The 22,729-nt window shown below is 51.5% G+C and overlaps 1 protein-coding gene across 5 annotated transcripts in view; it reads left to right on the forward strand.

Annotated features, from left to right (window-relative positions):
* The window catches only part of PTCH1 (patched 1), a 74,275-nt gene extending 51,830 nt beyond the window's left edge, over positions 1-22,445 (forward strand). For all 5 annotated transcript variants that reach the window (XM_070400928.1, XM_070400926.1, XM_070400927.1 and 2 more), the window contains 9 exons: positions 3,950-4,092; positions 5,993-6,176; positions 7,570-7,850; positions 9,435-9,572; positions 12,395-12,537; positions 16,252-16,351; positions 16,814-17,068; positions 18,604-19,147; positions 19,648-22,445. In XM_070400928.1, the coding sequence (XP_070257029.1) occupies positions 3,950-4,092; positions 5,993-6,176; positions 7,570-7,850; positions 9,435-9,572; positions 12,395-12,537; positions 16,252-16,351; positions 16,814-17,068; positions 18,604-19,146 (1,787 nt within the window). In that variant the 3' untranslated portion in view covers position 19,147; positions 19,648-22,445. The remainder of the gene's footprint in view (positions 1-3,949; positions 4,093-5,992; positions 6,177-7,569; positions 7,851-9,434; positions 9,573-12,394; positions 12,538-16,251; positions 16,352-16,813; positions 17,069-18,603; positions 19,148-19,647) is intronic.
* The last annotated feature ends 284 nt before the right edge of the window (positions 22,446-22,729 follow it).

The raw sequence follows: 22,729 nt of genomic DNA on the forward strand, positions 1-22,729 counted from the left end.
GCCCCAGATTTGACCTCTTCGTTGAGGAAAGCAAAGAAAATTGCATGATATCAATAGAATTTTTTAACGTGTTCGTGAGATTAATTTTAATTTGTTTCCAGTCTTATTTTTCGCTGTAGTTTGGGAAGCACTGATTTTTAGATAATGAGTCAAAAGAGGACTAGACAGTGGAGAGATTCCCTGCTTTTCATTCCACATTCACTCACCCCCACCCACATTGGCCAAAGACATGTAAATAACTTGCCACTAATGACAAAGGGGTCTGCAGTGCGGCCTGTGTCTGAGCGAAGAAGGGTTTTGTAGGATTGATTTCAGGGTCTCCAGCCAATCCTCTGGCTGCTCCATGTGGCATGTGAGGCAGAGTTTGGGGAGGTGCGGGAGGTATTGTGTCCAGGCATCGCGAGGGCTAACCTTTGCATAATGTATTGTGAATTACTTCTCTGCCTTCATACCTTTACGGACCTAAAGCAGTTGGACTTGAGAATCTTTTTTAAAAGTGCATTGGAATCATTTTTTGGGTGCTAAGTGAGCTGCATCCCCCTAGATCAGTGGTTGGCAAACTGCGGCTCGAGAGCCACATGCGGCTCTTTGGCCCCTTGAGTGTGGCTCTTCCTAAGCCTTAGGAGTACCCTAATTAAGTTAATAACAGTGTACCTACCTATATAGTTTAAGTTTAAAAAATTTGGCTCTCAAAAGAAATTTCAATCGTTGTACTGTTGATATTTGGCTCTGTTGACTAAACCGCAGCTTACGAGCCACATGTGGCTCTTTGGCCCCTTGAGTGTGGCTCTTCCACAAAATACCGGCTCTTCCACAAAATACTGACTTCTGCGCATGGGCCACGAAGTTTCAATCGCACTGTACATGTGCGCCCACACATGGTATTTTGTGGAAGAGCCACACTCAAGGGGCCAAAGAGCTGCATGTGACTCTCGAGCCGTGGTTTGCCGACCACGGCCCTAGACCACGTGAGATCCATTTAATGCTCCCAAGTCAGAGTTCCAGGAGCCTTAGAACTAACTCTGCAGCCAACTGTCAGGAGTCCAGCAGAGCCCTGGATACAGAACAGCCGAACACTGGCCCGTGGGCTGCCTAGAGGCACTGCTGGCCCATCCAGGGGTTGATTGGTCTTTGAACATGTCCTGCAGGAAGCAGTTATCCTTGAAGCAGCTTTCCTTCACAACATTGTGTGTGGGGGTAAAGTGATGGAACCCTCACTGGTTGTTAATGGAGATATCATTGAAAACCATGCCATCCCACTGGTCTTTATCAATATTTCAATAGTGAGGGGGGTGGACTCATAAAAATACAAAATAGCAATATAGAAATGGTCCCACATGTCATCCCTGAACACACCTGCAAATAAGGGAAAGTTGGAGATAAAAATCACAGTGTGTATCATATACAAATGGCTTTGCTTATATTTCACGGCGAATTATGCAAGTAAAATGTAACTGAATATCTTCTTTTTAGAGCCCCGTATCAAAGAAAAGTTCTGAGCAATTGGGATCATTAGCTCAGAACTTTTCACCAGGAAATAATTAGTATGAAGCATATAAAATGAGAAACGTTCTAGCTAAAACTTTCCATGTTTTGCAGTAAAATGCCAGTTTTTTCTGCTGCGTGCCTGTGCTGGAATATAAAATGTTGTCCAAGGGGCAGTGGAAGCAAGTTTTTGTCCCTTGTTTTGTGTCCAGAATTGTGAAATGTGAGTGTGCACCTAGGCCAACCGTTGTTACTTGAGCTTTTGATAATTAGTCAGAAACTAATATACCGATTCCAAGGACTTAACTTTCCTGTAAAGGCAGGGGATGTTTCTCGTTCATCTCTGCATTCCAAGTAGAGTGGATGCCAGGTGGCGGCCAGGCAGCATGGCTGCGGAGTTGAACTTGAGTGGCCAGCAGGGTCATCCTCCCCAAATCGGGTCTTTCTTCCCTTGTTTCCCTCTGGGGTGTTCCAGGAGTCTCAGTGCATCAGTATCTTTAAACTGCCCTCAGAGTGTTGGTACCCCATTTGCCACCAGATGTTGTCGGTGCCCATGTTAACTCTACTCATCTTATTCGTGTTTTCAGCAAATCCTTCCTGGGCACCATCGTGTGTTTTGGGCAATTGAGAGCATCAGTGGTTAAAGCCAACTCTGGAGGCAGGCTGCCAGGTCCAAAGCTTAGCTCCAACACTTGCTGGAGGCTTCCTCACGTAGTTTTACTTTCCCAGGCCTCAGTCTCCTCATCTGTAAAGTGGTACTAAATAGGGACATCTCACCAGGTTGTTGCAGCAATTAAACTAGGATTTATTAGCAGGTCCAGAGAGAGAGGGTTAAAGTGCCATACAGACATGAAGGGGTGAAAATTCTATTATGGCGAGGAAAACAGATCCGGCCTCTCTGAGGGGGAGGGGGGGGGTGTTTTTCCTTTCCTGTTTATTTTTTTCAAAACCAGAAAAAAAGGCTTTAGGTAATAAAATAACATCTGTGCAGTGCAGGTTGTTGTGTGCGTGCCCTGCCGTGAAAACAGTCGGTGTGAGCGCGTTGGGGGCCGCCTCCCGGTGGTCTCGCCGCCGGCTGCTCCTCCACTCTGGCCCTAACAGGGCCTTCTTCCCCCACTGCGCCCACAGGCCTCATCCCCAAGTTGTTTGTATAAAAACAATGCCCGCAGCAACATCGGAAGGAAGGTGTAGTTAAAGAGAGACACAGACCCCCGTTGGCACATTTCAAACTCCAGGAGCTTAACCATTTGAGCACTAATGGAGCCCACTTTTTGGGGGTGCCTTTGAAGTCATTCAGAGCATGTCGAGAAATGAAATAAGCCCTTGTCCTTCTTACTGGCCACATCTAACCCATGCATGTACAGCTTGTTCAAAAGATGTGGTTTCCTGAGCTGCTGGCGCTCAGAGCTCTACTTGGGAGGTGATTTGGGGGGAGCAGGGCGATGGCAAGGGGGTGGGGGTGTCGGAGGAGAATGTGTGCACCCTGGGATGTCCCAGACCCCAGGCCGGGTCACCAGGGCCCTGTTTTCTCTTCCAACATGCTTATCTCTTTACAGCTGTGGCCAAGCCGTCAGGTCTGTAGTGATGGTTTTGATTACAGAGGCCAGCGCAGCTGTGTGTGGTGGGCTCGCCCATCCCCCAGACCCAGACCGCTCCTTCCTCCCTCCCTGGGCTTGCGGTTTGTCATCTGTTCTCGCAGAGCCCCTTGTATTGGCCTGTGGCTTCCTGTTCTCAATCTGATCCAAATTTCCCCTGTGAGGTATTTCCCCGCGCACACGCGCGCTCCGCTCCCGCCCGCTCTCCTCCACACCCTCTCCTGAGGAAGGTGGCAAAGAGGAAGAGAACAGTCGAGAGTGAATAGGTGTTGGCTGTGATCTTTACACAACCTGGCAGCCGATCCCACAGCTTGTGTTAGCTCCACAAGTCGAACAGATGGAACAAATTGACAGAACCGTGTTCACTCACCCTGAGCTCGGAGCAGCTGAGTTGCTGTTTGAAGTTGGGAGTTTGAATGTGTCTCTCCCCCTCCCAGTGGAATTTCTGGTTGCATTGAAGAGCCCGTGGCTCGGCCAGACAGTGGCATGAAATGGTTAATGAGCCCGCTGTCTTCCTCCTCTCCTTGTGCTCCAGCCCTCCCTCCCTCCTTCTCTCCCTCCCTCCCTCCTTTTGGAATAAGTCATGGAGGAAAAGGAGTTCTTTTTTTAAAGGTAAAACATGTATATTTATTCCTTAGAAGTGAACATTTCCCCCTTTGGACCTTAAAAGCGACAGTTATTAGCAACCTGAAGTTCACTCATGAAAAGCCTGATATTATTTGAATGTGAAGTTGAGCACAAGTAGAGCACAGAACGTTCTGGGTCCTTGCCCCACACCGCCCTGCCCTGCTCCCTATCCTCAGCCCCCCGCTACGACATGGCCGGTCACTGGAGAGTTCTAACGTGTTACACACACTTGCCTTTTCCAGGACTTCAGGATGCATTCGACAGTGATTGGGAGACTGGGAAAATCATGCCAAACAATTACAAAAACGGATCCGATGACGGGGTCCTCGCCTACAAACTCCTGGTGCAGACGGGCAGCCGTGATAAGCCCATCGACATCAGTCAGGTACTCTCACTGCCGACCCCGGGCTTCAGGGGCAGCAGGTTCGCAGCCTGCCCTCCCAGCCTGGCTTTCTGGAGCCAGGAGGCCCCAGGGCCTGGAAGAACATTGTGTCACCAGCTAGTTGTGTGGCCACTGGGCCAAGGAGCTCACTTTTACTCATCTGTCAAGTGGGGACAAGGGTGTTACCTTCCTACAGAGCAGTTGTCAGCACACAGAGCAGTGGAGGCATGCAGGCGCCTTTCCATGTTAGAAATGCTGGGTTGATTATTTGCTTTGAATTCTAATGTTTATTGCCTCATTGGTCCTGATTGTATTCAAATTTGAAAAGGTGGCGTGGTTGGGTAGCAGTCACTGGAGCAGGCAGACTTTGCGGGGGATGGACAGTTAGGAGATGGGAGAGGTTCCTGGGAGGATGGGAGGGCCCCCCGGCCCTCGGCGTAGAGAAGGGGGCAGACAGATTGCCCTGTCCTGAGTGAGACACGCGGAAACACAAATCCTTGGAAAGGAGTTGGACTCACGCCTCTTAGTCCCGCTGCGTGCGCCTCCGCTGGGGCGTGGACTCCAGCGAGTCCCTGCTGCTCACTCGGGCGGGTTGGGGTTCCCGTGACCCCAGCTCTCTGCTGGCCCCCCAGGCCCGTCCGCCGCTGCTTGTGGCGCACGGCCTTCACCTTCAGCAGAGAACCGTCAGGCTAATGATCTTCGCGGCGGCTCTGTTTATCGTCTCCCCTTTTTTGCTGGCATTAAAGGTGACAGATTTACAAAGTACATTGTTCAGAGTTATTACGGAGTGTGAACTCGGTTCTTTATGGCCGCATGCGGCACGCTGTCAGGTTTGACAAGGATGTGGGCACGGGAGCCTGTCTGAGACATAGCGGGAATGCCCCGTGGCCGGGGTGGGCTCCAGGGACGGGGACACCCCGGGACACAGGCGATGGGGCCAGCCACCCTCCCTCCCCGACACACATCATTTCCTCTGCCTGGGAGGGAAAAGGGTGCTGCGTGCACGGAGGCCCTGAGCTGTGCTCTGTAATTCCAGAGACGGCTTGAAGACATACAGTTGTTACATATCCTGTGGATTAATTGAATCCAGATCTCCGAAATTTAGTTCTCTCACTCTCCTCCATGCTCTTCCTTCACTCTTCCTCCGTTCACTGCTGTCACTGGTGTTTCTCATTTTGTTAAAAAAGACCAAAAGCGTTGGAACCAGGCCTGAATGTAAAGTAAACAGGAAAAAAATGCCCACGTACGTGCATATATGAGCGTACATTTCTCTCACGGTGTTCTTCACCTACGCGAAGCCCACCAGACCTGCTTTCGAGGGAGCGTCGTGTTGGGCCAGCATGGGCTGTGGGTCCTGCTGGTGACCACCTCTCTCAGAAATCAGATTACCCAGAAAGCCCATGGCTGGGCGCCAGTCCCTCTGGTGATGGGCATTTTTTGAATGCACAGGTCATAGGAGGCTAGTGTTAGCAAAATTTATACAGATGTTGTTTTATTTTTATAGCTCTCCTCCATTTACTGGGTGGCATTTCCTTCAGTGTTAACAGCAAAGGTTAACTGCACACAGACGTGCAGAGGGACTCTTGCCAGGTTTCCCCCTTCCCCTCCTATAAATATGCTGCTCCAGATTGTTCATTCTCCGCCCTGGCTGCAGACAGTCTTGTAGCATTCAGACGTAATTGGTCCGCTTGATTCCTGGGCCATCTGCAGGACTGTGTGTGTTATAAACACTCCGGTTTTTGCATCCTCTGTTCAGCGCATTTTGAAAGAAACCCAAGGTGTTCGGATGGGCTTTTTCACGCTCTCGAACGTGGGCATTCTAGGCTTTGTCACCAGGCTGGTGCCGGGCCCTCTTCTCGCCCCCAAAGCCCCATCCTGAAAGGCCTCTGTTCCCCTTTTGCAGTTGACCAAACGGCGCCTGGTGGATGCGGACGGCATCATCAATCCCAGCGCTTTCTACATCTACCTGACCGCTTGGGTCAGCAACGACCCCGTGGCTTACGCCGCCTCCCAGGCCAACATCCGGCCTCACCGTCCCGAGTGGGTCCACGACAAGGCCGACTACATGCCGGAGACCAGGCTGAGAAGTAAGTGCCTCCGCCCGGGGCCGCCCCGCCTCGCCTCGCCTCGCTGCTCCAGGCTCAGTCACAGTCCTCGTCCTCTGCGGCTGCCCAGGGTTCAAAAGTGCAAACACAACAGTCTCCGTCTTTTACTTTAAAACTCGCGGAGACAGATGAGGATGTGTAATAGAATACAGCCCGCGCTCCATCACGTTGAGACATAAGCCTCTAATCTCCGTTTGTAGCTTGAACTCTAAGACGCCCACCAGGCCCGGCTCCTCCGTGCCAGCTGTTCCCTGTGAGAGCTGGGGACGCCTCCAGGTTGAGTGTTGGTTTACTATTGCAGAGTTTTATCACTGGGGATTATATGTTTATCTTAACTTTGTCAGCTCTGGTGTTGAAGGGATTTTTGGCAAGTTGGGTCCTTGCTGTCAGCCCCCCGAGCACCTGCGCTCCGTCAGAGCCGCTCAGAGCGAGCGGGAGCCTGCGCAGCCTCCTCTTCCTCCCGCCGCCGCCACGGAGGAGGGTGGCGCTGCGTGCGGCTCATCTGCGTTTGGGTTGGAGATGGTGGTCGCTCCCACCTCGGGTAGGGTAGGAAATGGCGCGGGGACGGGAGAAAGGATTCAGGTTCCTTTGCGAAGGCGGCTGGAGAGCAGGCGGGCTGTGCGTCCCGGTATCTAAACCTCGGAGCCCGTGGCAAGCGGCCAAGGCTTGTCTTAATGAAAATTTATAGTTGAGATTATAATAGGGCAAATCATGTTTAGCAAGTCAACTGAATGACCCCGAAGGGTCTGGAACACACAACGGCAGCCACTAAATGCTTGTTGTGTGGGGATTTCTGCCCCTGCTGCCGAAGGCTTAGCGTTGCGTGCAAGGCGGCGTGGAGGCTCCGCTCGGAGGATAAGGAAGGGACGCGCTCTCTCTGCAAAGCACGACTGCCAGGTTATTTTGTTCTCATCAGTGTCTGGGTGAAGCAGTTTGAACGTAGTATTTTCACTTGTGTCAGCTGAACAAAGAATGCTCCTGCGATTGAATTCTCACGTTGTTTAGACCCCTTACAAAAGTGGCTGCTTCAGAACGCTGAGACCAAAGGTCAAATAATACACAGATCACAGGCACCCCCCAAAACAAGCAAAGGTTAGTTATTGCTTTAAAAAATGTAAACCAAACTCTGCAGTTCTGAGAGCTGAGGCCTCTCTCGTGTTCGCCCTTGATGCTGTAAGAGGAGCGGTACGCGGACTTCCCTGCAGGGTCCTCTCTCTGTCTGCTGTAATGATGGAGAGTTTGGGGACACACATCTGGTAGGGCCAACAGGGGAATTTGTCCCTTCTCTCCCGTGCCTGGACCCCAGCCATTGGCCTTTGCAGTGTTGCAAGGAGCCCCTAACCCACGGCTCTCTCCCTTCCGCCTTCCTGTCCAGTCCCAGCCGCAGAGCCCATCGAATACGCCCAGTTTCCTTTCTACCTCAACGGCTTGCATGACACCTCAGACTTCGTGGAAGCGATTGAAAAAGTCAGGACCATCTGCAACAACTACACGAGCCTGGGGCTCTCCAGCTACCCCAACGGCTACCCCTTCCTCTTCTGGGAGCAGTACATCGGCCTGCGCCACTGGCTCCTGCTGTCCATCAGTGTGGTGCTGGCCTGCACGTTCCTCGTGTGCGCCGTCTTCCTCCTGAACCCCTGGACCGCCGGGATCATTGTGAGTTTATTCTGAGGGTCTTTGTGGAAGTCACATTCCTTTCGGCCTAGCTCTTTCTGCAGCCGGCAGTTTTGTTTATGTCTGGGCCTCTGGGGCAGGGGATAGATTGCATCACCCACGCTATATTTATTCTGCAGGAGGTGGCGAGGTCCGGGGTTAGGGGGAGCCTTTAATGGCCTCCCTCCTGTGTCCCCTTTCTGCAGCCTTAAACGTTTTGTTTACGCACTCTTTCCGTGACAGCGCCAAGCATTTATGAAATGCAAACACTCAAAACATAACTAATTTTTTTCAATTCAAGTGTCATTTGGGGATCACTTTAGACCTCATATATAGAAGGTTCTGCTAAATAGAGGGGCGATTAGAGAAGGTGGGACAGTGAGTAGGAATGGAGTGGTTGTATGTGTTGTGTGTATTTTAACTCCTGGGGGAAATGATAAGCTAGTATTGCTCACCTACTTTTTGGCACCCTTTCTCCATGTATAATACTCTCAGATTTGAAGAAAGTTTTATGTAGAGTCTAATAAAATCATGGCAGTGTTTAGATTCCATGAACTGTGGTATAGACTTAAATGCCAAAATTATAAAAACAAGAGACCAGGTCTCGTTCCCGCACCATAAGCTTTTGCAGCAGGTTTGTTAAAAGGTCGGTGTTTAGTCTGCAGGACTTTCCGTGGTACTTAAGCAGTGGATGTTGTCTGTCTTTCACTAGCTCATTGAAAGAGAGCAAAGGAGACTTTCACGATGCTTCTTGCCCTATCACCGCTGCCCGCTGCCCCAGCCCCACGCCTCCTCCCTCCTGTGTCAAGTTTATTATTTTATTTGCATTTCCTCCCCTTTGGCCCAAGAAGCTCCAAAATCTACCTGACAGATTTTCTTTCCATCTCCTCGCAAATGGTTACAAGGCAAAGAAACGCCTTTCCTTGGGTTTGACTGTTTGCTTTGTCCACCCCAGTTGCTCTCCGTTTCTTCAGCATGCGGGGGTTGTAACCTGACCCGCATGGGCGGTCGGCAAGTCTCTTTTCTCCTGCTTCCCTTGCTGCCAAGTCATCCTCACTTACTCCGTGGGCTCCGGACAAAAGCGCAGCTCCCTTCGCTGAAAGAACTTTTATTCACCCCATGCTATCTGTATTCTTTAGGATAGAGGGCCAGACAGCCCAACACTAAAGCATCAACTCGTTTACAAAGTTGAGGGATGGGTAGGATCCAAACAGAAGGAAACATGAAACTAGTGATGAGTTCTTACTTGTGTAAATCTCCATAGGTTGCTCTGGTGGAGTTTTGGGAATGTTAATGCTTTTAGAGCAGGGATGTGGGAGAAACAGCTCTCGGTGGCATACTGCACTTCGCCTTCGTGTTCCTGCTGTCCCAGAGCGGCTCCAGGCTCCCTGCCCAGGGGCGGGGGTCGCACTAGAGGTCAGGATAGTTGTTGGTGCTGCAGCAAGGCAGCGCCTGCGTTGCGTTTGGGGGCCGGGCTTTCTCGGCTGTCGATCTGAAGTGAGGCCACACCAGGACTCGCACCCTCCCCTCGTTTCCGTACCTAGGGCGAGTCTGTGCCCAGCCACTCATCCCTGTGCCCTCTGACAGGTGACGGTCCTGGCGCTGATGACGGTCGAGCTCTTCGGCATGATGGGCCTCATCGGAATCAAGCTGAGCGCCGTGCCTGTGGTTATCCTGATCGCGTCTGTCGGCATCGGCGTGGAATTCACCGTTCACGTTGCTCTGGTAGGGAGACATGCCAGCTACCACTGTGTGAAAAAGCAACATATCCTCTAGCTCTCGTAGCCTCCACGTTAGGAGCCTTTTCATTTTCTCCTCCATCAAGGAACACACCCAGTACCCACACGTGGACTGGCACTGGCACTGCCATTCCCTAGGAGTGGCTGGAATTTGCCTGGACTCCTTTCCCTCTTAAGGAATCTGAGGAGAAGGTCAACGAAGGATGCCATTTATTCGGTGTTGTCATTAGCGGCACCACAGGTCCTGAAGTTGTCAACTGTGTTTCCAAGACATGCAGAGTGTGTGTGTGTATGTGTGTATGTGTGTGTGCGTGCGGGACCACACACAGTGTTAAAAACCACATTAATCAAGCAGGGATAACATGAGACCACACTCAGAGGCTCACTGGGGATGGCATAATTGAGGGCGCGGCCAGTTGGCAGCCGCAGAGACACGCTGGGACTGGTGAACTCAGGCCAGGTGCTCAGCGCGGAGGCCGCCCTCCCACCTGAGCCCACCCAGCTCCTCCGCCTTCCAGCCTCCAGGGTCGAGAACTAGTGTTGCTCCACAGGAAGGTTCCCCCCTCTTCCTGTGCCCAGTCCTGTGAATGCTTTGCTGGAGGGAAGTAAACGTCAGCAGGAGCCCTAAGCCCAGGAGACGAGCCCCTTGTCTGTGTGTATCAGAGAATTACTCAGGAGCCTCACAGCGGGGTGAGCTATGCGCCCGTGCACCGTGCTTATGGCTGAGTCCCTGGGCTGTGGGTCAGCATTCCGTGACTGTTTATTGACTGAGTAAAGATGGATGTTTGGATTGCCCTCGCTAGGACCCAGCATTGGGATTGATCTAATTAGCTTTGCCTTTGTCATCTCCAGCATTGCTTTTCCTTGGGCTCAGCGCTCAGCACATGCGTGTCTGGGCATCTGCTCCCGCCCCGTGCCTGCCATGGTCCTCCACAGGACTCGTTCAGGGCCACTTTCATGCAACTTAGAGAAAGAGTGCACACCTTTGTGGTTCAGGGGAATGTCTTGTTGAAATTGACCCATTTTTATCCCAGTGTGTAGTGTGAAACGCTGGTAATACAGAAACAGAATCTGCTCAATTTTGAACCTGCCCAAGTTACTTTCTCTATTGAACTGGGAGGAGGGAGAAAGGAAGGCTCCCAATAGCCTAGACACATAATTCTAATATCATTTCTTCAAGAAGGAGAAAACACGGTGTGTGAATTAGGATCCCACGGTCATTTTATTCGGACGCGGATGCAGTTGTGGTAGCTGGCACTGCACGCGGCAGATGTGTCTTCGCTCAGGTTCTTGCAATGGAAATGCCTGCACCAGGCTTCACACTGCGTGGTGCCCGGTCTCTGCCCGTGAGGCAGTGCCGTCGTGAGCACCCACATCGGGGCTGAATAAACAGTGAAGGGTGTCTCTTAATACCCAGCATTTAAGGGGGATCAGGAGCCAGCTGGGCTCTGGGAGCAGCAGCCCTTGCTCAGGGCTTTGGGCCCAAGTCTCCATCGAGAGACTGTCTACACAGAGGACAGTGTTCCTCCCCGTCCTGGGGGTGAGTGTGTGTTTAAAGCGGGCAGCGGCTACTGGTGGTGACATGCATTCTTCTCCCGTGAATGTCAGTGTGCTGTGTCGGTGACATACATTGACTGAGAGGATAAGCCATCCCGACCCTTACGGCCTCACGGTCCAAGTACAGCAGAGTAACAGGTTCCCCACAGCGCGGTCTTTCCTCCCAAGAGAGAAAGGCAGCTAGACGGGCCCTGAAGGCTCCCGACTAGGTCTGTGTAGAACCCAAGCCCACTTCAGAGAAAAGAATGAAGGCTCATTGTGCACCGGGGTGTGATCCGTTAAGGAAAGGAACCTTCCTGTCCCTGTGCAGGGCGAGTGCGCGAGGGCAGGGCGCCTGCAGTGCGGTGTAGGCTGGGGTTTACGGAGCCGGGCCCTCAGCACCTCCTAGCCCTCTTTTCTCAGCACAGCCCAGCTTGCAGGGGAGAGAACTTGTCCCCGGCCCAGCCAGCCCCCACTCCCCGTTTCGGGTTCAGCTGTAGGGCCTGGAGGGCTATAACAGGAACTGACCCACATTTAATCAGCCCAGGGTCACGCTCTCAGCTCAGGCCAGCAGTCTGGAGCTAACAGTCTGGTACACTGGGACTCTGTCAAGTTGCCATTTAGAAAAACCGCATTCTTGACCGGGCAGAGCTTAGAGAACGCAGAGGAGACAGGGTATGTCCACCTGTGGTCAGACCAGGATTGAATTTACAATCCTGTCTTTTTCTTGCGACGCGTCCGTGGTGCTGAGATGTGCTACAAGCACATTAGTTTGAACCCAGTGATAGAAATTCTAACCTCAGCAGAATCACGAGGAAGCAAATACTTAGCATGTAGGTGCACGTGACATGGAGTTAAGTCCACTCAGAATTCAGATCTTGACCATCCAGATATCCGGCTGAATGCTGTCACTTTCACAACCTGAGGTCTCCGTGCTAATGGTGGGAGAGAATTTGATTGGGGGAGAAAGCTCAAGGGCGAGTAGCGGTGAAAAGAAGAGCCCATTTGGCTCATTTTTGTATCGTTTTGGTTTGGTTTTTAATTTCAGGCCAGTATGCTTTCCCTCTTTGTTGTTGTTGTTGTTCAAGATTTACGTCAACACCAAATATGACCCGGTGTCCTGAGCAGGTCACTTTAGCGTAAGCCCGGATTTTTCTAGTTGAGTAGCCCCAGGTAAACGTTCCCAGGAAGATCTGAGAGGTCCCGTCGAGGCAGATGAAAGAGCTGCCCAGTCACGCCCAGGACTGACTGCCTGCCCTCTCTGCTGCACAGGCCTTCCTCACGGCCATTGGCGACAAGAACCGCAGGGCCGTGCTCGCCCTGGAGCACATGTTCGCGCCCGTCCTCGACGGGGCTGTTTCCACGCTGCTGGGGGTGCTGATGCTGGCGGGATCGGAGTTTGATTTCATCGTCAGGTAAGCAGGTGCAGGAGAGAAGACGTGTTTGGAAAATCGTTACTCCTTGCTCATGTGATTTCTGTTGCTCGTTTCCTTCTGTCTGTGGTAGATTACAGCATTTCTTCTTCATTATGACTCAACTTCCCCCCACCTTTGAGGTATAATTTATCATTGACAAATGAAAATCATATCTATGTAAAGTATACAACACATTTTGATGACCACAGTCTGTGATGCCACTTTATTTTTAGTTTATTAACTCCGAGATATGCTGAGAGGTATGAAGACAAGCCCTCCACCGGGGCCATCCTGGGGATTATCTCGGGGAGAAAAGATGGAGGAGGGTTTGGGGGTAGCAGCAAAGGCAGCTCCACCGCTCCAGGCCCAACGATCATCCAGTACCCCAAGCCCAGGGAAAGCGTTCCGGGTTAGAAATACCCACAGAAAGAGACAGCCGTGGTCCCTAGTAATTGACTGCATTTGACCTTCACTTCTCCTTCAAAACTGTGTCAAGGAGAACATAGCTGCCTAAAACTGTCACCTGGACTTTGTTCATTTAAGACATGAAGGTAAGGCCAGGTGCCCAGTTCTCAGCCTTTCGTTCCACTACGATTCAGGACACATTTAAGGCGTGGCTTGGGTGTCACGCTTCGGAAATCCAAGCCCAGTTTGGACATTCTCTTTGGAACTGGAGGCAAGGAGTTTCTGTGAGTTTACTGAAGAATGTGACTTCGTGACGTATAGAAGGAGAGCAGGTGTCCCTTTGGAAAAGAAGCTGAGGACAGCAGGGCAAGAGCAGGTACTGGCCTGAGCAGGTCTGCCGCTTTGCGCAGCAGCCACTCCTGAGGCTGGCGCCGCCCGGCTCAGGGAAGGAAGGCGGCAGCATCACGGAACAAGGACCCAGGGCAGCGGTTTTCAACCTGTGGGTCACGACCCCTTTGGCGGTCGAACGACCCTTTCACAGGGGTCGCCTAAGACCATCCTGCATATCAGATACTTACATTACGATTCATAACAGTAGCAACATTACAGTTATGAAGTAGCAACAAAAATAATTTTATGGTTGGGGTCACAACATGAGGAACTGTATTTAAAGGGCCAGAAGGTTGAGAACCACTGATCCAGGCTTAGAACCAAATGTGAGAAATGGCTGGATGGTAGGCGATGCTTCAGGGATCTGGAGAGAGAAGCCAGCCAGGCTTTCCGGGTGTGTGTGGGTGTGTGTGCGTGTGTGTGTCTTGGGTAGACCTTTGGTTTTCAAGTACAAAGAAGGAGGTTTTCCGTTTCAGCCAGTTTATTACAGAAAAAACATCAGTGCACGGGTGTGGGGCGTAACCCATCGGGCGGGCAGCTCAGCGCGCAGAGCCTTCCTAGAACGAGAGGCGACCTCGGCCCACTGCATTAGAGTGCACCCACCCTCTCGCACCCGTGAGCTGTGAGCTGGCGAGGCGCTCTGTAGAGGCCGTTGGGTGGGAAGGTGACTCCTGGGCGATGTCCATTCTGCTGGTGTCCTCAACACAGACTATTGATCACTGAACAGGCCAGTTGGTACATTCTTGTTTGCCAATACCAGATAGATACATGCCTGCACCAGGGTAAGGTTTTGTTCTGGGCTTTGTTTTAAGCTCTTAATTTGACTTTTCCTGCATTTCCTTTCCATGCGTTTATTTATTCAGACATTAGTCGTTTATGTTATTTAAAAAAAAAAACCCCTATATCAAAAGTCTTTCTCTTCTGTAATTTCTCACTGGACAATGTGACAAGCACCTCACGAGTGCCATTTCACACAACAGCAAGTAACAGGGACCCACCCCCCTCCGTGGAAGTTACGGGAGAGAGGAGTTCACACGCAACTCAAAGCCGTGGGGAGCACAGGGCATGACGGGAACTCAGAGGGCCGAGCTGTCTTGTGGGGGATGCCAAGGGGGCCGCACAGAGGTGGCTTGGCCTGAATCTGAGCAAGCAGCTGGGACCCTGGATGGCGGGCAGAGAAGCCCAGCTCTCTCATCTCACCCTGGCTGCTGCTTCTCTCCCAGAGATACCAGAGTTCCTGTTTCAAGCACTTAAAAGAGCTTCCCATTTTCTAGAACTGGATGGATTAACCTGATAAAGCCCTCGCTGGGGTCGCCTAGATGAGCAGACATTGTATACACTAAGCGTCAGCGATCTAATTGGTCTGTTTATTCTATAGTTAGATGGATGGGATGCAAATGTCTTAATGCCTGCCGCTGATGTATGCCTCTGCCTGAAGTTCCCGCCGTTTACATTAGAGCAGGACGCCGGCTGCTTGGCTTTTACTAATGCAGCTCAGAAGTTCCCAGTGTTTACAATAGCTGCGAGGTATTTGTATTTTTATAGGGATTCTCTCTCCTTTCATCTAATGTCGAAACATATATAGAAATGGCAAAGTTTGGTGCCTGTTCTGTTTTATGATCAAGAGGACCATTAACAGAGAGATATTTGCCCTCCCTCTTCCCAGAACATCCTGAGGCGCCCCCTGGCCCCCCTCCCCACCACCACCACCACCGCAGCCCACTCCCAGCAAAACGGCCTAGAAATCATTAGTGACAGAAACACATGCTCACGTGGCGCCTGCGCCTCCCCAGGTGGAGTGTCCACCAGTGGCTGTCCCGGGAGGACAGGCTTACCTTGGTGTTCACCACCGACCCCTGACTTTAGCCCTCAGTGGTGGGAGAGCAGGGCCAATGGTGCACTCTCCTCCTGCTGCTGCTGCTGCTGCTGCGGCCTTTAGGTTTGAATAGGCTGATGCAAAACAAGGGTATTCAGAGACGCTAAATTGTTCAACAAAAGGTTGGCCACAGAGAAGCCCCACCACTGTGGCCCGCCCTCCCCGCTCCGCCAGCGCCCCAGCAAACACAGAATGGGCAGCGTCTTCTTTGCAGAAAGCTGGGTCCCGGCCTCAGAAAGGTGGCAGTTGTTTGGTTAAACTGGAACTCGCAGGATTCTAGACAGAGTCGCGGTGAAGGAAAGCGCAGGGAAAGCCTTACCTGACGCCGGAGACTCGGAGATGCCGCGGGGGTGCAGGCCCTTTCACAGGGGTCAGCGGCTCCTGGGCCAGATTGTTCAAATTCTACACCCTCCGCTTCGTTTGTTTGCTTCTGCTGGGTTTTCATGGACGGGGCCCCTCTGCATTGTGTTTGTGCTTTCAGTCTGCTCGGCCATTCAGTTTGCATTCCATATTTTTGAGTTTGTGTAGCTCAGTGGTTCTCAACCTTCTGGCCCTTTAAATACAGTTCCTCATGTTGTGACCCAACCATGAAATTATTTTCGTTGCTACTTCATAACTGTAATGTTGCTACTGTTATGAATCGTAATGTAAATATCTGATATGCAGGATGGTCTTAGGCGACCCCTGTGAAAGGGTCGTTCGACCGCCAAAGGGGTCACAACCCACAGGTTGAGAACCGCTGGTGTAGCTTGTTCCTAAATAACATGCCATGCCATGAGAGCTCAGCAAATTAACAAACTAATTCTTTTCTTCCTTCATAAACTTCGGGTTGTGCAACGCAGCCCTCAAAATCATAAAGTGGGGGAAAATCTAATCTTGTGCCGAATTTGAACCGCGGTTTTGTACCAGCCTTTTCTCCGTGTGGGCCTTGCTCGTTTGGGGATGATGACACCACGGCGTAGCCTTCGGGCGTGTGAATCGTGGCTCGGGTTGTCGTTGCCACAGTTCTCAGTGAGAGCTTCTGCTTCCCTTTCATCCTCAAGGTACTTCTTCGCCGTCCTGGCGATCCTGACGATCCTGGGGGTCCTCAACGGGCTGGTTCTGCTCCCCGTCCTGCTGTCCTTCTTCGGACCGTACCCTGAGGTCAGTACCCGTCCCGGGCGGAGGGCGGACGCTGCTTTTCCTGGTGTCGCTCTTAATTTGGGTATTTTAGGTAAATTCCCATTACTGAGGGGTTACTTTTTCAGCAAACATCTCAAGAACTATCGCTTTTTTTCTCTTTAATGGAATAGTTTTGCGCTTGTAGTACTGGTCCTTTATTTTCTTTGTTTTTTAAACCATGTGATTGGCACCTTAGTCCTGTCGGCCCATATCAGTAAAGCATTTTCCGCTCCAGATGGATGTGGGGCGGGCAAGAGTGAAAGGTCCGCCGGCCTTTGCAGTGTGAGCGAGGGCGGTGCTTCTGCTCCAGCCGCAGACCTGGGGGTCCTCCCGGTGGCGGCGGGGGAGGGGGGACAGGTACAGCCTGGTGGTGCGGGAGGACAGAGGCCCCGAACAACAGGCACGTGGATGATAGCACTTTCAATACAGAATCCTCTCACACAGGTGTCTCCAGCCAACGGGCTGAGCCGGCTGCCCACGCCCTCCCCTGAGCCGCCCCCCAGCGTGGTCCGCTTTGCCGTGCCCCCCAGTCATGCGAACAACGGGTCTGACTCCTCTGACTCCGAGTACAGTTCTCAGACGACGGTGTCGGGCATCAGCGAGGAGCTCCGGCAGTACGAGGCCCAGCAGGGCAGCAGGGGCCCTGCCCACCAGGTGATCGTGGAGGCCACAGAGAACCCCGTCTTCGCCCGCTCCTCCGTAAGTCCGCCTCGGCAGCCCCGCCCTGCTCTGAGCAGCAAGTCTGCCGACCCGATGCAAAAGCGAAGTGGGGGTTAGGTGGAACCATAGGCAGGTGCCAGTATTTGACTCTTCTGAAACTGTCAGTGTCAGTGTCGGAGTTGGCTCTCCCGCGGAACACAAAGACAGAGGCCATTGCAGGAGGTACACGAAGCAGCGGTTGTACCTTCGGCCTCGATGCAGTTTGAGCTGAGCAGCTAGAGGGAGAGGAGGCCTGGCCTCTTTTTTTTTTTTTTTTTAAAGCTGCATAGCGTTTTAAAATGATACTTTTAAAAAAACGGAGTGGGGTTTTTATTGCTAGCTGAAGTGGTCTATTTTTGTTTTCTCTCATTTCTATTACCTTTAATTGCCCTTGGTTACAAAATTATTTCTGTTCTTATTGTCTAAGACTTTACCAGGAGCTTTTGTGGCTCCAGGTACATATTCTAGGTGGCGAGAAGCTTAGCCTTAGGTCATTCAGTAAAGCTGGGAGCCCCTTCCCAGGGCCCAGACTCCTCCTCTGCTCTGCTCCCAGCCTGTCCTCGGCCCCCAGTCCTAGAGCACAGCACACAGGACTTCTCCAAGGCCAGTTCTGCTGCTCAGATTCCCCCCACCGAGGGCCTCCTGCTGTCCCTCCAGGAAATGGGTATTCCAGGCCCGGCCAGAGCACGCCTTCCGTGAAAGAGAGAAGGGCCAACCAAATAACCTAAATTTTCCTCCTCTCACCCCCCGGGGTGATGCCTGCTGAGCTGCAGTGTGAATCTGGTTTAGTTCAGCGGGAGCCTAAAAATAGGTACAAGCTGAACGACTTTGAAGTTGGTCACGGTCCTTTTGATTGATGTGGCCACTGTGTTGCTCTCCGCTTTGTATAGAGACCCAGAAGCCAGATTCCTCACCAGCAGGCCGAGCAGCGCGGCCCCGCAGGACTGTCTGCGACGGGGCAGATGCGGGCTGTAGCCACGTGTGGCTGTTGAGCGCTTGAAATGTGGCGAGTGAGACCAAGAGGCTGGATTTTGATTTTTAGTTCATTTAAATGCAAATAGCTACATGTCCCTAATGGCTGCTATATTCACCAGAGTATGTATAGATAGTCCTGCCCGGGCCTGGATCTGGGCAAGCCAGGGCCAGATGCTTAGCAGTTCTAAGAGGAGTTCAGGAGCTGGCCCTCCTGAGCAGGGCGTGTAGACTGGGAGGGAGGCAGCTCAGAGCCGCTCCGACCACAGCCCTGCGTTTGTGGGCAGCTGTTCTGTGCCCAGCCAGCTGTGCTGGTGAAGCCGAGCCTGAGAGGTAGGGTCCGTGGAGGTTGTCAGAGAACGGGTTTTTCTTTTGGGAGTGGAAGGTCCTTGTTGGCTCCCGGGGCCTCTCCCAGCCCTTTGTGGGGTCGATGGCCTATGGGTTAAGAGCTGTGTGGGTGGCCAGGCAGGAGCCAGGGCCCATAGGGGAGGGCTGGGAGCAGCAGGGGATGCCCGTCCTGGGGTGAGCGCCCAGCCTGCTTTAACCTGCCTCGCCCTCTGCAGGTGGTCCACCCGGAAGCCAGGCATCACCCACCCTCCAGTTCTCGACTGCCGCCCCACCTGGACTCAGGGTCCCTGCCACCCGGACGGCCAGGCCCGCAGCCCCAGCGGGAGCCTCCCAGAGAAGGCTTGCGGCCGCCCCCCTACAGACCGCGCAGAGACGCTTTCGAAATTTCTACTGACGGGCATTTTGGCCCGAGCAATAGGGACCGCGTGGGCCCCCGGGGAGCCCGCACGCACGCCCCTCGGCACCCAGCGTTCACTGCCACGGGCAGCTCCGTGCCCAGCTACTGCCAGCCCATCACCACCGTGACGGCCTCGGCGTCCGTGACTGTCGCTGTGCACCCCCCGCCCGCCCCCGGGCGGCACCCCCGAGGGGGGCTGTACCCCGGCTACGAGGACTACCCCCAGCCGGACCCCGGGCTGTTCGAGGACCCCCATGTGCCTTTCAACGTCCGGTGCGAGAGGAGGGGTTCCAAGGTGGAGGTCATAGAGCTGCAGGACGTGGAGTGCGAGGAGCGGCCCCGGGGCAGCGGCTCCAGCTGAGGTGCGTGCGGTGGGGGACCCAGGGCCAGGCTCCTGGGGTTTCTGGGGCTTGGAGCCCCTGGCATTGGGAAGTCCCGACCTGAACGTCTCTGACCTGATCCCTAAGGCAGGGCTGCCGGGCCCAGGCTCTCATCACTGGGCCACAGTGTTGTCCCAGATTGGGTCTCACCCCCACTGTGAACCTGTTGAGGGTGGTGGACTAACAAAGATGCTAACAGCTGCCCCTTTTCACCGATGTTTCAGTCTTGATTCACGTGCCCTACAGGTGCATGTGATGAATGCACAGCTCAGCGAATGGGCACGAACTGAGCACGCCCGGCACCTGCCCCTAAATCAGGGAAAGGGTCCCGACCAGCCCCTGGAAAGCCCGCCGGCCCCAGCCGGCCCCCCATCCTGATTTCTCATACAGAGACTCTCTTAGCCTGTTAGTGTGCTTCGTAGATACGCACTCATAGACTGTTACTTCGTTTGACTTCCTTTTTTTTTTTTTTTCTTTCAAAGGGTGAGTAAAATCTGAAGCAAAGAGGCCAAAGATCGGAATCCCCAGCCCCCGCACCTGCGAGGAGAGAGCTGCTCGGAGTCGGGAAGACGCCCTGCACCGGGGTTGCAGTTCGCTGTTACTGTAACCGGCTGTATTATTTTGTGAAATATTTCTTTAAATATTTAAGAGGTGTACACATCTGTAAATACGAAGGAATGATGTAAAGTCGTGTGGTCTGGCGCTTCCCACTCCCGGCCCAGGGTGGGCGGTGGGGCGGCCGCAGCGAGGCCCGCCCTGTTTGTACATTGGTCTCGGTGCCCCAACCAAGCTTAACTTAGTCTTAAATTACAGCATCTCTTGCTGCTGCTTAAATATTGTATAATTTACCTGTATAATTCTATGCAAATATTGCTTATATAATAGGATTATTTTGTAAAGGTTTCTGTTTAAAATATTTTAAATTTGCATATCACAACCCTGTGGTAGTATGAAATGTTACTGTTAACTTTCGAACACGCTATGCGTGATAATTTTGTTATTGTTTAATGAGCAGATATGAAGAAAGCACGTTAACCCCGGTGGCTTCTAGGTGTAGTTGGGTGCGGCACTCCTGTTGGCTGCGTGTGAACGAGTGTGTGATTTCCCCGTGTGCTGTACTGTGTTCGTTTGTTCTTGTTTTTCTCTCACTGTCTGTCACCCTTAGCGGGCTCTGCCCTGATCAGGCTGGGAGAGCATTGCCTAGTGCGTGGGGGCTAGCCCTGCCCAAAACATCGCCTTATGCTGTTGTCAGACTCACTTCAAGTCCAAGGCATCTCTTCAGATCCTTGCTGCCGTCCAGGCACCCCGCTCGTGCCTCGGGAGAGATGTTCCTTCACATGGATCTTTGTCGTGGACGTTGGGACCTCAGGGTCTAGAGCTCACGTCTGTTCATCGTCATTATTGTTCAACAGCTAGAGAGCATGCCTCGTGCTGAGCCTCAGCTGGGCATGAGCATGTTGTGCAGCCTTCATTGTATCTCTCATGACCAATGCACACATAAAAAAAACCTTAAGAGTGAATTAAAAATGTATTGGAGGTAATGACCCTGCTACAAGGTAGGAAAACCTGTCCATTCTGGGCCCACAGTAAACCTAGAGGTGATGTTTTGAGTCCCTACCATTTAAGTTCTCTTTCTCCCTAAATTGCACAGTTGGTTGGGGCTTTCTGGGTCTCTTTGCATCTTTAAAAATAAACAGTGAGCGTTTAATAAGGCGATACGGGGTCAGAAGTTTGGTAGGATTTAGAAGGATCCTTCTCAATGTGTTTATGTTAACGTGATGGTGCACACTTCCTAACTAAGTTATTTTCTTCTTCTCACCATGATTAGTGTTCTTTCAATGTGACATTTATTGACAAGCAGGAGATGCTCGGTGCACACACTCCCCTGAGGATGGGTATGGAGGCAGACTTCTCAGCCAGGCATTATTTGTAAAGATTTGCTTCTGTATCCATTCTCTTTTGTGCGGAGGCTTGGTCTTCCTCAGCTCTTAGCCAGAGACCAGCATGTCGGGGAAGCACTTGGCACCCTGACGAAGCTACTATAGGCGGGCACAGCTGGCAGCTCCCTCCTGTTGTGCCCTCCTGTTTTACATGGAAAAATCTTCCTCGAAAGGCAGCGGCCCCCTGCAGCACCCAGCAGTGCAGTGACCTCAGACCCTACACACATAACTGTAAGATGCTAATTGGAAGCCACCTGTGGGCCCCAGGTGTGTGTTAATATGCCAGGGGCCCGCTGGCCCCCCTGCTACTGTTTGGTGCCTCCCTTAGCCACACTGTCTACCTAACACCCAGCTCTGCTCGGCAGTTGTCCATGTCCTGCGTTCAGGAGAGAGATGATGCAAATTCTGAGGTCTGCTTCCCTCTGGCTCGCGGCGTGCCCTTGCTCCTTTCCTGAGCCCAACTCGTGTGGTGCCTGACAGCTTGTCCAGCCCCTGCTTTCTGCTCAGCGTGGAACTTTCTCCAATAGTCACATTGGCAAAGGGAGAACACGGGGCTGGCAGGCAACTAGAATTTCTCTCCCTTTTTAAAATAGTTTTATTTTGTCTGTCTTGTTTGTTCATTTGGATGTTTTAATTTTTTAAAAGAAATCTTTGCTGATATTTATAATTTTGTATCATAAGAATGTTTTCCTACAGTATTTGTCATGCCAGTTTATAACAAAATGCAGGGATTTTTATTTCTATTGGAAACACTATTACAGCTATGTTTTACTTTGGAACAGAATTTTTATTTGTATAGAGTGCTTACTAATGTTAAATAGTTCAGAGTATATAACATTCTCATTAAGGTCTCATAGTCGGTTTTAGTGTAAGGAGTTTAAAGGAAATAAATATTCAAACTGGGTCTCATTGCCTGCCAATTTTGGTGGAAATGGGTTTGTGTCATTTCAATTACAAAGATAAAAGTATGCCATATAATTTATTTATATGAAAATTTATTTTTGTAGTGTACATAGTAGTCATCAAGTCTTTGACAGAAGTATATTTTTAAAGAATTTATATGTGATGAATCCATAATGTCGGAAACGTCGCTGAGACATGCGTGGGGCACACTTTCCATTGTAAAGTACAGCAAGAAAGAAAACGTTTAACAGTGTTAAGAGAGGGAGATCAGGTGAATATTCATGCAATTGTGAACTGTGTACTAGTTACCATTTGTGACCTAGTGTGGTTCTCATTTTAAACCTTGGAAGGCAAAAATGTACAAACTCTCTAAATGTTAATGTTCAAACACTGATAGAAATTCTAACATGAATAAAAAATAATATAACTTGTTGGTATGTCTTTGTGTATCGAATGTTTTTTAAGTGAAGTACTCTGAAGGCAGTGAGGGTGTCAGGCCATCGGGAACGTGGTAGTTTCGTCTAACACAGCGGTTCTCAACCTGTGGGTCGCGACCCCTTTGGGGGTCCAACGACCCTTTCACAGGGGTCGCCTAAGACCATTGGAAAACACATATATAATTACATATTGTTTTTGTGATTAATCACTATGCTTTAATTATGTTCAATTTGTAACAATGAAATTGGGGGTCACCAAACATGAGGAACTATATTAAAGGGTC

Source organism: Myotis yumanensis, unplaced genomic scaffold, assembly GCF_028538775.1.
Source record: "Myotis yumanensis isolate MYYU_CA2020_CCGP unplaced genomic scaffold, mMyoYum1.0.hap1 SCAF_21, whole genome shotgun sequence".
NCBI classification, from domain to species: Eukaryota; Metazoa; Chordata; class Mammalia; order Chiroptera; family Vespertilionidae; genus Myotis; species Myotis yumanensis.